Below are 14,338 nucleotides of genomic sequence, written 5' to 3'. Positions count from 1 at the left end.
CAATATTATAGACCACCAATTCTTTGGCTACTTTTAGTAAATTGAATATTGGATTTTACTGTCACTGATGGGGTTTTGATACCCATGGAGCGGACAGAGCATAGAAAGCTCACTGCAAAGCTTTCTGCTTAACCACAAAAACAACTAACCATCATTCATAGCGCATCCACAGCCGAAAGAACCGAGCACTTTTTTGTTGTTATAATGTGATGTGAACAAAGACCTTCAGTTAAATAGCGCAGCACATTAACTACTTGGTGTTACTCAGCCCAGAAACTAAAGCAATGCCTTTATATTCGTTTCTACTTCAAATTTATGTTGCTTTGCTAATTAGACGCAAACTAAATATTTAGTACAAACATAAAAGACTAATTTATCTGTCCTGCCCTCCGTTTTTTTTGTTGTTCTTGTTTTCCGTTGGTACACAACAGAACTGAAAAATGCATGAGAAGCTGAATGGATCTATCTAACTCGATTCCAGTTCGTGTCACTTTAGCCAGATTCGGTTAGAACTCAACAACAGCGAGCGAATCTTAAACAAACGAAGACCGACATGATAACAAATTAAACTGCAAAAAAATGAACTTATCATGTGAGTAATTTAATTTGCACTTTGCATTTTCTGTAATACGAGTTTGGAAAGTTATAATGTTCACAATCAAATTATACAATATGCAGCTTGCATTATTTTCTTATATTACTGCAATATTCGTTTTGCCTTTGAGAAATATGAATATATTAGTTTGTTATAATAAAAAACAAGCCAAAACAAAAATAAATTACAAATTAAACTAAAAAGGCTTCACTTATTAATTTATTTATGTTTCGGTTTGTTTTTGTTTATAACAAACTAATATAATTAGTCACAAGTTTCGATTTTTTATTTTTAATGCAGTCCTTCCTATTGGTTTTACGTTAATTTACTTAACTCTATCTGTTTTAACTTTCTTTAAATGTATGTATATTTTACTTTCCCATCAGTACTTAAAGGTTACTGCCACACCCACAACTGTACGTTGATGGCGAATGTTGCAGTTTTAAGCATCTCGGCCTTTCTTTATGTCAAGTCTTCGTAATTACAAACCTTTCTATGCTCTACAGACTGGTTTCGTGACGTAAATTCCACTTTCCAGCAAGTATGTGTGACTCACGATTAACGTGACAATAATTTTGTGACTGTTCGACGAAGACAATAAAATAAAACGAGATCGAGATACGAACGATTTATGGAAGAACAGTGGATGAAGCTTCATGCGTGATTAGTATGAATTAGTCGTGATACAAAAGCACAGGGGTCATCTGAAAACGTACTTTGGAACAAGTTAAGTCGTTAATCAATACGCGAAATCGTTATCACTGTTACTAACTGAGTATTTTATGCCTCTGATGTTCTAAGGTCTTGTTTGTAAAGGAAACGAAACGACAGAGAAGAACCTTCTATTTATTAGCATCAGAATGAAATCAGTTCTGAGTATATTTCTAACATCACTGTATTTGCCATCCAGCGTGCGTTGTTTGTTTGTTTTTGAAATTTTGCACAAAGCTACTCGAGGGCTATCTGTGCTAGCCGTCCCTACTTTAGTAGTGTAAGACTAGAGAGAAGGCAGCTAGTCATCACCCCACACCGCCAACTCTTGGGCTACTCTTTTACCAACGAATAGTAGGATTGACCGTCACGTTATAACGCCCCTACGGCTGAAAGGGTGAGCATGCTTGTTGCGACAGGGATTCGAACCCGCGACAGTCAGATTACGAGTCGAACGCCTTAACCCACCTGGCCATGCTAGGCTGAGAAATAATTAAACAACACAGACAAGCGTGGCCTAACAATGTCTAATAGGTGTAATATATTTGTTGCCTATCCACGAGTGTACTAGTCCCAAATTAGACCATTTACGTGTAGAAAAAATAGACAACAAAAACATTGTATGGCTGTATAATTCAAGGAAGACCCTTATTCAAATTTTGGCTGAAACTGTTAAAACATGGAAATAATGAACCGTAGAAGATAATTTAGTTTATAGGTCTTAGGTAGTTCGTAGATCTTTGAAGTACAATTTTGGTTTGTTTTTAATTTAGATCAAAGTTTCTCGAGGGCTATCTACGCTAGCCGTCCCTAATTTAGCAGTGTAATACTAGAGGGAAGGCAGATAATCATCACCACTCATCGCCAACTCTTGAGCTACTCTTTTACCAACGAATAGTGGGATTGGTCGTAACAATATAACGCTCCCACGGCTGAAAGGGCGAGCATGTTTGGTGTGACGGGGAACCAGCGATCCTCGAATTACGAGTCGAGTGCCTTATCCACCCGGCCATGCCGGGGCCCTAATGAAAGTGAAGTGTAATGTACCACGACTTAGTGATCAATTTGTTAATATAATATAAAATGTTGTTGTAAATGGTATTTTAGTAATGAAAAATGAAAAATATGATGTTTTTAGATTTATCTTTTCTTTACTTGCTATTGCGCTGAATATATCTAAAAGACAAAATTATTTAACGACATCTGATGTGAATCCAAATGAAATATTTACATATCTTAAAAACTGTATGTTAAATCCATTTCACTTAAACAACTATAAACTTGAGAAAACTAACAATCGTATTATATTAAAGTTGGACCATTTAAGCTAACAACACAAGCAGAAATAAACTGCAAATTAATGAATTTCTTCATTGATTGTTTACGGTGGGACGTTGTATGATTTACACAAACGTTCAACCACGTTATCGTCGAGTTATAGAAAAAGGAAACGCGTTCAGCCACGCTACTGGCAAAGTATGGAAAAACAAAATGCATTCAATCATTTTACTAAGTTATGAAACAATCGAAATATGTTTAACCATATTATTCATAAGTGATAGAATAACTAACTTGTTAAGCCTCGTTTAGTACTACCATTTTCTGTAGACACATTTCGTTTAAAGGTATATTAAAGTGTTCATTTCTACAACTGTAAACTCTGTAACACGAATATCGGATGTTCTTTTATTACGTGATTATATAGAACTAAAAAAACTACAAAAAATAAAAAGTTTTCAATCGTTTGACCGATACTTTATGCACGCTCACAGGGTTAAATGGCCAGAATCCAGTATTGGTCGGGTACAGCCAGGCCTACATAGCTTCGAATTTCAGACAAGAGGAAAGACAATCAGTCAACAGTATCATCTCTTAAAGCGCCTATTTCTAACCTATTAGTAGAATTGTCTGTAACATCCTAAAATGCGGAACGTTTGTTTATGACACCAAGTCTCGAACCCGAGATCCTACGATCTACGTTCCGGTACGTTAAATACTTTGGCTCATCTCGGCGTTTACACTAATACAACTTTTACGTATGAATTAACGTAATAAGCCATCAATAATTGGGATTAACTAAGTTCTAAAGCACAATTTGACAAAAGCCTGCGCGTGTCCGTATCCCCATTAGGAACCCTAGTAGAGTGATAAATAGAGTTGCCGCTTGGATCTTACCTCCTTATATTAACTTCCCTGGGTTCCTTTACCTTTCCCTGGAGTAATGTTTACTTATTGTCGAATTTCTGAACCGATTGTCACCAAATCAGATATGTACCCTCAGAAGTGGTAAAGAACAGGTATGTTTGATCTGAAATCTCCCACTTAATGAACAATTACAAACCCATCTACGTCTCTTTCGGTGACCTGTTAAAAAGGGCATTATAATAAAGTAAAGCAACTAAATTAAACTTACCATGACTCAGGTATTATAGTGGAAAGGAAATCGGCGTGGTGGTAACCTGAAAAATCGAATATTTTTTCATTTTTTTCCCCAAACTGTGTGCTTTATCTGAACAAAAAAATTTAAAATGTGAAAAGCAGCCATGTTTTCAATATCAACAAGCAGCCGAGTTTAAGATAAATTCCAAATGATATTTTAAGCCTTTTATATTAGTTTTTTTTTAAATTTTATTTGCTCCAACTCCCTCTGTCGTTAATAAAAGTACCACCAGCATACTGGTGTGTTTATACGACGTAAGAATATAACTATTTACGAAGTCACAAATACCATTAAATAAAACGTAATATTTCAGTACTTAAGTAATTAAAACAGTAATTATACTACAGTAAATACTTAACAAATTATCTTATAAACCAGTATTTAGTCAGTCGTATATAAGCCAGTGCTGAACCAAAGTTATATCATAAACCAATTGTATTATTAACAAGTTGTTAGCAAATCAATAAATAAACCAGGAACAAATGAGTCATCTCAACTGGCCATTACCAGTTATGATATACTCTAGTAAAATTCTTTAAATGAAGAGAGAAAAATAATAAATGAAACTATGTTAGTCCACGTCATAAAGTTCAAGGGTCGCTGGTACATCCTAAGCCACTTTGAAGGTTAAACGCTGAAATTAGTTGATAATAAAATAATAAGTAAACACAAGCAACTTTAATTCATGTTCTAGTCGTTAAAATTAAGCATCAGTTAACATTCAAATTGCCTGGCATGGCCAGGTGGGTTAAGGCGTTCGAATCTCCGTCCTACCAAACATCCTCGCCCTTTCAGTCGTGGGGGTGTTATAATGTAACAGCAAATCCCACTATTCGTTGGTTAAAGAGTAGCCTAAGAGTTGGCGGTGGGTGGTGATGACTAGCTGCCTTCCCTCTAGCCTTACACTGCTAAATAAGGGACGGCTAGCGCAGATAGCCCTCGAGTAGCTTTACGCGAAATTGAAAAATCAAACAAACATTCAAACTGTTAAATTCATGAAATACTGAGAGAACTGTATAAATCAGGTTCCGCAAGGTCAACCCACTGATGAATAATTTAAGTACGTTTTTCTTTTAAGGCAGATATGGAATATATATATATATATGCACATTCATATATTACTTCCTACTCAACTTCCCCTCTCCTTTATTCTAAAGCAACGTGATGCATGTTAACTCTGCATGCATTGTAAAAACCAATTATCCTATAAACTTTGGATAACGCGTTACGATAATGTAATGACAGGCAATACATTAGATCTCTGCTTAAATCAGTGTCATCTATAGAAATAACGTCTGATAGAAGAAAAAACGTTTATTCTAGATGCAAATTATACGCAAATAGGCGAAAAGTGTAAATCGCCGTGGCGGATGGCGAGAGATACAAAGCACACCTCCATCGTCCAGAATTGGACTTAAGAAATTCGTGCGTTTCCAAGGTATTCGGATATTTTCGTCTTAAAACACGTTTTTTGAGTCGTTAGGTGTCAATAAGCTAGCCAATTAAAACGAACCACACGTATCGATCTGAGTTTAGTATAAACACTGAAGAAGGTAAGGCAATCGCTGAAGGACCTGCTAGTACTTTTGCCCACCCCTTAAATCCTTCTAAAGTTTTTCACCGACTTTGAAGTAAGTGGACAGCAAATGCGCAAAATGCTGGAATTTCACCATTTCTCAATCCCTCTAAATGGAACTTTCCTCCTCACAAGAAATTTCAATATTTTAAAAACTAAAAACATTACCCTTGCGTAACAAACAGGAAATGTTGCGTGCCCTGTCATGGTAATATAAAAAAATTTGGCACGTCTTAATCTATGGTTCAAACAATAAAGCCAATGTCAAGAAGGAAAACTGACATCCAAGAAGAGAAGAGTGCAATGATAAAAAATCAATTACAATGACTGATACACAAAAACAGATAAGATAAATGGATGGTTTACAGTCATATGGCAAAACAGACAACAACTATAAGTTAAATACTGCAGAAATTGCAAAACAAAACAAAAAAGGCGTAAAATGAAACCCGGATATCAAAACGAATACATTTCAATGCACTAGAAAATAAACACGTAGAAAATATAATGACAAAATAAGGCTAATATCAAAAAGACAGGAGCAGATAATATACACTTAATAGATCACACATAGATGACAACTCACCCACTTTGCAAAGGCCAGCAATAATGACAAAAGTAGTGTAAATAAACGGTGTCTTTACGTACTCCCATTTCCAGCTGGCAACGTGAATACCATGAACTTCCGAGTCTCCAGTTTCCGAGTCATTACTTTTATTACTCATTTTTTCAGTTGCTTCATGATACGAGTGCAAAGATTTTCCATCTTCTCTGACGGATTCGGACGGAACCGGAAATAGCGCTAATGACTCGGTCGTCACAGCCGATCGGCGAAGAAGATTTACAGACTTGAGGTGTTGGTGACGTAGATGATGTGGTTTTATTACGTTTCCTGTAGGGTAAGTTTGATTAAGATTCGTTTATGGCAACGTATTTTTTCGAACTCTTTTAACGTGGACCTTTATCCACATCTCCATTAATTGAAAAAAACTCCTAATTAATTTTTATCTTAAATAATAATATACATATATTAGTTCTGCTCAAGTATTAATTGTGTACAAAGTATTTATTAGTACACTTCTTGTCTTCGCTGTCAGTCTTAGTAATTACTTTAAAATAAATGGATAAATATAAAATAAAAATTAGGCTTAACTACACGACTTGAACAAAATGGTATTGCCAAAAAATAAAAATTTTATTAAGCCTAAACTTTCGGGCTGATAGCAGCCCCCTTTTCAAGAATGTGTAGAAGGGCTATTATCAGCTAAACAACTTGGCTAAATATTTTATTATTTTGTCATGAGTAATTATTAGTATACTGTACAGTACGCTAGGTTTAAAACGTTATTGTTAGCCCTAAATAACGTCATACAGAACTCCTGAAAGTTTAGTGATAATCTCGAGTGCTTAAAATTACAAAATTATGTGTTTGACCTCTGACGTTGGTACAATGCACAGTTCATTGTCTAGCTTAACGCTGAGCAAAACGCACACATGAGCACATGTTTTCACACACAGCCTCAAAATGCAATATCTCTGTACAAAGTATCCACATAAAGTTATACTTCCCCATTAACTTTTTTTTTTAACTTAATCCATGCAATATGTCCAGTTTTATTAGTTATAACGAAAGGAATATGAATGGATCACGTATTTCCTATCCAGAATTCAATTAAAAAGATTAAATTTCTCGTAAATGTAATACTTTATCCTTATCTATGACACGTGCTTCTATAAGTATAAATTAGTTTTCAAGGAAAAGTTTTATAACTTTAAAATTTTCCCGTTATCACAATTAATTGTACACAATGTAAATAAAAGGTAAACTCACTGTATAAAAAATAATTATATGATAATTATTTCGATCAAATTAAATTAACAGAGGTATAATATTTTATGTTCCAAATTACGTTAACAGAGGTCTAATATTTTATGTTCCAAACTACGTTAACAGAGGTCTAATATTTTATGTTCCAAACTACGTTAACAGAGGTCTAATATTTTATGTTCCAAATTACGTTAACAGAGGTCTAATATTTTATGTTCCAAATTACGTTAACAGAGGTCTAATATTTTATGTTCCAAATTACGTTAACAGAGGTCTAATATTTCATGTTCCAAATTACGTTAACAGAGGTCTAATATTTTATGTTCCAAATTACGTTAACAGAGGTCTAATATTTTATGTTCCAAATTACGTTAACAGAGGTCTAATATTTTATGTTCCAAATTACGTTAACAGAGGTCTAATATTTTATGTTCCAAACTACGTTAACAGAGGTCTAATATTTTATGTTCCAAACTACGTTAACAGAGGTCTAATATTTTATGTTCCAAACTACGTTAACAGAGGTCTAATATTTTATGTTCCAAATTACGTTAACAGAGGTCTAATATTTTATGTTCCAAACTACGTTAACAGAGGTGTTCCAAACTACGTTAACAGAGGTCTAATATTTTATGTTCCAAACTACGTTAACAGAGGTCTAATATTTCATGTTCCAAATTTTCACCGAACTTATTTCATCCTTGTAATAAATGTTAACCCTTTCTTTTTAGTTTCAGTTTAATTGATATAAAGACCACTGAAATCCACCTTTGAGATTTTTCAGTACGATCCAATAATCCAGAGTTAATATTGTCATTTTTCTTCAAAGAAACGAAATCCATTCTTAATCTGCTATGATTGTTAGCTTTTTCTTACCTTCACTTAAATTCATGAAACAAGGTAACAATGAATGACCGCTAGGTGGATTATTTTTCATAACTTTGCAATTAGCATTATGAAAATTCTGAATAGCTTAAATTTTTATCAACGAACAATTACCTTTTAACTTGTTTAATTTAGTAATGTGTTCGCAAAACTCAACTCATTGACATGCATGAAAATTCCACATGTAACTGTAAAACCGCACTGAGCAGTTGGGTGTAGTATATACCATGGTTATCCATTAGGTTTCACCCCAGCGTTGTCGAAGATTTATATTACGTAAAGCAGAGGTCACTTCTAATTAACAGACGTACAATGATAACCCTAAAAACTCCATTGATGATTGGTTTATACCCCTGTACAGCGTACTTTACTGTATAACACAACATAATTGAGCAATCGACTACTTTACTTTTTATATATATATAGTTGTTGATGTAAATAATATTATATAAACACTAATATAACTCTTATTTTTCACTTAAATACAAAGGTTGTGTATAAAATCTGTGAGTAATTTTTGTGTCTACAGAAAAACAACAACAAATAACTCGTACAATAATGTTTTCCCAATACCTTTAAATTATTCAACAATATTGTTTTCAAAGAAGATAATCACTCTAACAGAAACCAGTGTAGAGAAAGGATACGACATATTGCAAAAACAAAAGAAGCTTATCATATGATTAAGCATATAGGAGAACATTACTGAAGAATGGGAGATCCGCTCCTGATCAGCACTTCAGACTTATCAAAGACATCAGATAAATCTCCACAACTACCACGTATCTAAGATGGACCTCTGATTTCCAAACTTACATTATTTATTGATGTTAACTTTCCATAAATTTCCATACAAGTAGCCATGATCGTCCTCACTTTCATTGCCCTCTTCGTTTTGTTCTGGATTCTTTGTTTTGATATAACACGTCTTCTTTGACAATAAACATTTCCAAAAAATAAATTACTTTATTTTTTTTTCTCTGGAGAATAGGAAACTTGTTGAAGCCCTCAATTGTAAACAACACTACTAATTTCTTTTGTCTTTCACTTATGACCTTTATTTGTTTGGGGAACAGTAACACCTTTATCGCCCTCAACAGTAATCAACATTACTTATTTTGTCCTTCACCTATGACCTTTAGTGTCGTGTTAGAGGAAAACGCCTCTCCAGGTCAACTTGCAACATTTCAACAGTTTTTAGTCTTATGTTTTTAGCTGTATTTTCGACACAATTGACGTCACGCTTCCTTGGTCTTTCTCTGTTTCCATTAGTTGTAAGTTCTCTGTTTCCTATTAGTTGTAAGTTCTCTGTTTCCTATTAGTTGTAAGTTATTTATTCTTGCTGGTAGCTGCTCTAACCTTATTCACATCACTTCAGTTTCGACTTTCCTACATATTTCAGTACTGGATTCACAACAAACTGTTGTCGGTTGTTTCGGTTCTTACTTTATCTATTCTGGTTTTATTGACACCTTTATAGAAACACATAATTTCATCTGGTGATGTTCTTCAGCGAGTTCTCTCCCTGACGGCCAAAGTTTGGCATTGATTTGTCAGTGCTGGTGTTAAAGCAATATTGCTCAGTGTTAACTTCATCTCTAAAGGGACATCTTCATTATTTTTGACAGGTTATATTGTTAGCTGTCTGACAACTGGCTAAACGTAAACAACTGTGCATAAGACGTGTTTGATCTATAGATGTGCAGGCCACTACGTGTTGTTTACAGACATACAAAGAATCCAAAGATACAGTTACAAAGACGCCAGTGTTAGTTAAGTAGGTAGAGACGTATGTGTCTATTGTGATTTTAGTGCACTATTCCCAGGTCTATTGTGATTTTAGTGTACTATTCCCAGGTCTATCGTGATTTTAGTGTACTATTCCCAGGTCTATTGTGATTTTAGTGTACTATTCCCAGGTCTATTGTGATTTTAGTGTACTATTCCCAGGTCTATCGTGATTTTAGTGTACTATTCCCAGGTCTATCGTGATTTTAGTGTACTATTCCCAGGTCTATTGTGATTTTAGTGTACTATTCCCAGGTCTATTGTGATTTTAGTGTACTATTCCCAGGTCTATTGTGATTTTAGTGTACTATTCCCAGGTCTATCGTGATTTTAGTGTACTATTCCCAGGTCTATCGTGATTTTAGTGTACTATTCCCAGGTCTATCGTGATTTTAGTGTACTATTCCCAGGTCTATTGTGATTTTAGTGTACTATTCCCAGGTCTATTGTGATTTTAGTGTACTATTCCCAGGTCTATTGTGATTTTAGTGTACTATTCCCAGGTCTATTGTGATTTTAGTGTACTATTCCCAGGTCTATTGTGATTTTAGTGTACTATTCCCAGGTCTATCGTGATTTTAGTGTACTATTCCCAGGTCTATCGTGATTTTAGTGTACTATTCCCAGGTCTATTGTGATTTTAGTGTACTATTCCCAGGTCTATTGTGATTTTAGTGTACTATTCCCAGGTCTATTGTGATTTTAGTGTACTATTCCCAGGTCTATTGTGATTTTAGTGTACTATTCCCAGGTCTATCGTGATTTTAGTGTACTATTCCCAGGTCTATCGTGATTTTAGTGCACTATTCCCAGGTCTATTGTGATTTTAGTGTACTATTCCCAGGTCTATTGTGATTTTAGTGTACTATTCCCAGGTCTATCGTGATTTTAGTGTACTATTCCCAGGTCTATCGTGATTTTAGTGTACTATTCCCAGGTCTATCGTGATTTTAGTGTACTATTCCCAGGTCTATCGTGATTTTAGTGTACTATTCCCAGGTCTATCGTGATTTTAGTGTACTATTCCCAGGTCTATCGTGATTTTAGTGTACTATTCCCAGGTCTATCGTGATTTTAGTGTACTATTCCCAGGTCTATCGTGATTTTAGTGTACTATTCCCAGGTCTATCGTGATTTTAGTGTACTATTCCCAGGTCTATCGTGATTTTAGTGTACTATTCCCAGGTCTATCGTGATTTTAGTGTACTATTCCCAGGTCTATCGTGATTTTAGTGTACTATTCCCAGGTCTATCGTGATTTTAGTGTACTATTCCCAGGTCTATTGTGATTTTAGTGTACTATTCCCAGGTCTATCGTGATTTTAGTGTACTATTCCCAGGTCTATCGTGATTTTAGTGCACTATTCCCAGGTCTATTGTGATTTTAGTGTACAATTCCCAGGTCTATCGTGATTTTAGTGTACTATTCCCAGGTCTATCGTGATTTTAGTGTACTATTCCCAGGTCTATCGTGATTTTAGTGTACTATTCCCAGGTCTATCGTGATTTTAGTGTACTATTCCCAGGTCTATTGTGATTTTAGTGCACTATTCCTAGGTCTATTGTGATTTTAGTGTACAATTCCCAGGTCTATCGTGATTTTAGTGTACTATTCCCAGGTCTATCGTGATTTTAGTGTACAATTCCCAGGTCTATTGTGATTTTAGTGTACTATTCCCAGGTCTATTGTGATTTTAGTGTACTATTCCCAGGTCTATCGTGATTTTAGTGTACTATTCCCAGGTCTATCGTGATTTTAGTGTACTATTCCCAGGTCTATCGTGATTTTAGTGTACTATTCCCAGGTCTATTGTGATTTTAGTGCACTATTCCCAGGTCTATTGTGATTTTAGTGCACTATTCCCAGGTCTATTGTGATTTTAGTGTACAATTCCCAGGTTTATCGTGATTTTAGTGTACTATTCCCAGGTCTATCGTGATTTTAGTGTACTATTCCCAGGTCTATTGTGATTTTAGTGTACTATTCCCAGGTCTATTGTGATTTTAGTGTACTATTCCCAGGCACAGTCAAGAAAAGGGCCAGTCCTTATACACTATATACTGTGACCCTTGTGAATCACATTAGTTTTCTAACAATATTGTCCTTTTGTCTGTTTGATATATAGACGTGCGAGTCGTAATCCGAGGGTCGCGGGTTCGCATCCCCGTCGCGCCAAACATGCTCGCCCTTTCAGCCGTGGGAGCGTTATAATGTGACGGTCAATCCCACTATTCGTTGGTAAAAGAGTAGCGCAAGAGTTGGCGGTGGGTGGTGATGACTAGCTGCCTTCCCTCTAGTCTTACAATGCAAAATTAGGGACGGCTAGCATAGATAGCCCTCGAGTAGCTTTGTGCGAAATTCAAAAACAAACAAACAAACAAACTGTTTGATATACCTTGCTTTCTCGCGAACCAGGTCAAAGATGAATAATTTTTAGTGCTTTTGTCCTGAACATAAGCACTGTTTCCTCGCTGAAACCAGTCGAACAAATGCAGTTTGTAATTCAGCACCATCTACACAAGAAAAATTTATATTTACAGGAATGTCAATTATGGTCACAAAACTGATATTTACGTCATGTTTTTACTCAAGATGATGTGTAAAATTTCTTCACTAAGCCTCAAATCTCATGACATGAAAATATTGTGTTTAATTCTTCTAATAGTCAAATAATTTTAAGTTATATTTAACAAAATCTCATTCAAGGTTCTTTTAATAAATCAGTTAATAATGAAGGAAAACCAGGCACTTCTCGATACATTCTTATTCTTAAATCAATTTATTGGAATTTGATCAGCCTTCAGTATAACTATGTTGTACGGATAAAATCACTCATATTAGATTGTTTGAATTTCGCGCAAAGCTACATGAGGACTATCTGCGCTAGCCGTCCCTAATTTAGCAGTGTAAGACTAGAGGGAAGGCAGCTAGTGATCACCACCCACCACCAACTTTTGGGCTACCCTTTTACCAACGAATTGACCGTAACATTATAACGCCCCCACGGCTGAAAGGGCGAGCATGTTTGGTGCGACCGGGATTCGACGACCCTCGGATTACGAGTCGACTGCCTTAACCACCTGGCCATGCTGGGCCATACATTATTAGAGTTTTCAAACTAACATGTTCTGAAGGAACTATTAATCGAACGCCATATTAAACAAATAAAAAAGTAACACAATACGTTTACTTAGCGAATCTTCTACAGCTTTGTGTTTTCGTGAGAATAACGATTAAAACATGTTCAATGTCTTAGTCCAAGACTCTAGTACGTAAAATTAACTGTTTTTCCCAATACATTTAAAAAATAATCGAAGGAGTGACAAATAAAAAAAATAACGTAATACCTGCACTTCGTCAATCTACAGTTTTGTGTATTCGTGAGAAAAACGATGAACATATCATGAATCTATTTACGGAAGAACCTAAAGTAATGACCTACTTTCAACTTAAATGTCTTTTCCAATACATTACAAAAACAAGTTACACAATTTTGTTCTGAAAAAAACCGGTTTCAACTGGTTACTCTACTAGTCTTAATTTGCTACAAGCAGTTTACACCACTTTTTAGTTTTATTTCCTTGGTACCTTTATTTGTTACTAAGCATGAAACTAAACAATGGGTTATCTGTGATGCGCCCATCAGAGTCGCCGAAACCCAATTTTTAGCGTTATGAGTCCTCACGCACTTACCGCTGATTCATTAGCGTAGGACTTCTGGGCACAACTGATGAACAGAGTCACAGTTAATAAGTGAAACTCCACTTCATTTATTAACAATTCGTTAGATTGTAAAACTCAGTCTTAAATTTGTCACAACGTAACTTTCACATATTTCAAGGGTGTATTTACAGTTAGAGAAACTAACGTATAGGAAAAAAAAAAGTAAAACAGGTGAGTTTCTGTACCTTAATTGGACACCATTTCTCGCCATCTTTTAGTAAAGCTACAACAATGAACTACTGAACTGAATACTAAATATTTCAAATAGTATATCCGATACTCCGTCTTTACCTCAGTGTAGCTTATAAACGTGAACAAGTGTGACCCTTGGTGAGTTGACCTTCCGACGAGTATCATCGAAACAAACATCTTACGGTCCAACTACCTAGAATCAGCATACCAGCCACAACACTACTGTAGTAACCACAGTATCAGCCATAGCACTAATACTATAAAAATCTATCAGTTGCAGCACCAGTATTGTAACCTATCTACCAGACACATGCTAATAATGTAACCGATTTAACAACCAATGATAATATAGTAATTTCCCTTCTAGCTGTAATGAAAATAATAACCACCCAACTAGCTACAATGCTAATACTTCAAAACCTACAGACCTTAACATTGATAATGCTACAACCTACCAGCAACAGCAATAATATTGTAACCAACTTATCAGACAGAGGGATTGATTAGCCTCATTATCATAATGCCCCCCCCTCATCATGTTTCTTCTGCCCAAGATAAAAGTTCCTTTGCAATTCGCGAGAGCTGACTTGTTCCTTTAG

The 14,338-nt window shown here is 35.3% G+C and overlaps 1 protein-coding gene across 4 annotated transcripts in view; it reads right to left on the bottom strand.

The window, feature by feature from the left end:
* The window catches only part of LOC143254323 (Na(+)/H(+) exchanger beta-like), a 107,511-nt gene that overhangs the window by 37,251 nt on the left and 55,922 nt on the right, over window positions 1–14,338 (bottom strand). For all 4 annotated transcript variants that reach the window (XM_076509301.1, XM_076509304.1, XM_076509302.1 and 1 more), the window contains exons 3-4: window positions 5,909–6,214; window positions 3,720–3,765 (exon numbers count right to left, since the gene is read on the bottom strand). In XM_076509301.1, coding sequence (XP_076365416.1) covers window positions 3,720–3,765; window positions 5,909–6,214 — 352 coding nt within the window. The remainder of the gene's footprint in view (window positions 1–3,719; window positions 3,766–5,908; window positions 6,215–14,338) is intronic.

Source organism: Tachypleus tridentatus, chromosome 6 (genome assembly GCF_004210375.1).
Source record: "Tachypleus tridentatus isolate NWPU-2018 chromosome 6, ASM421037v1, whole genome shotgun sequence".
NCBI lineage: Eukaryota > Metazoa > Arthropoda > Merostomata > Xiphosura > Limulidae > Tachypleus > Tachypleus tridentatus.
The sequence above is the reverse complement of the archived record's forward strand: the minus strand, read 5'-3'. Positions and strand labels throughout refer to the sequence as shown.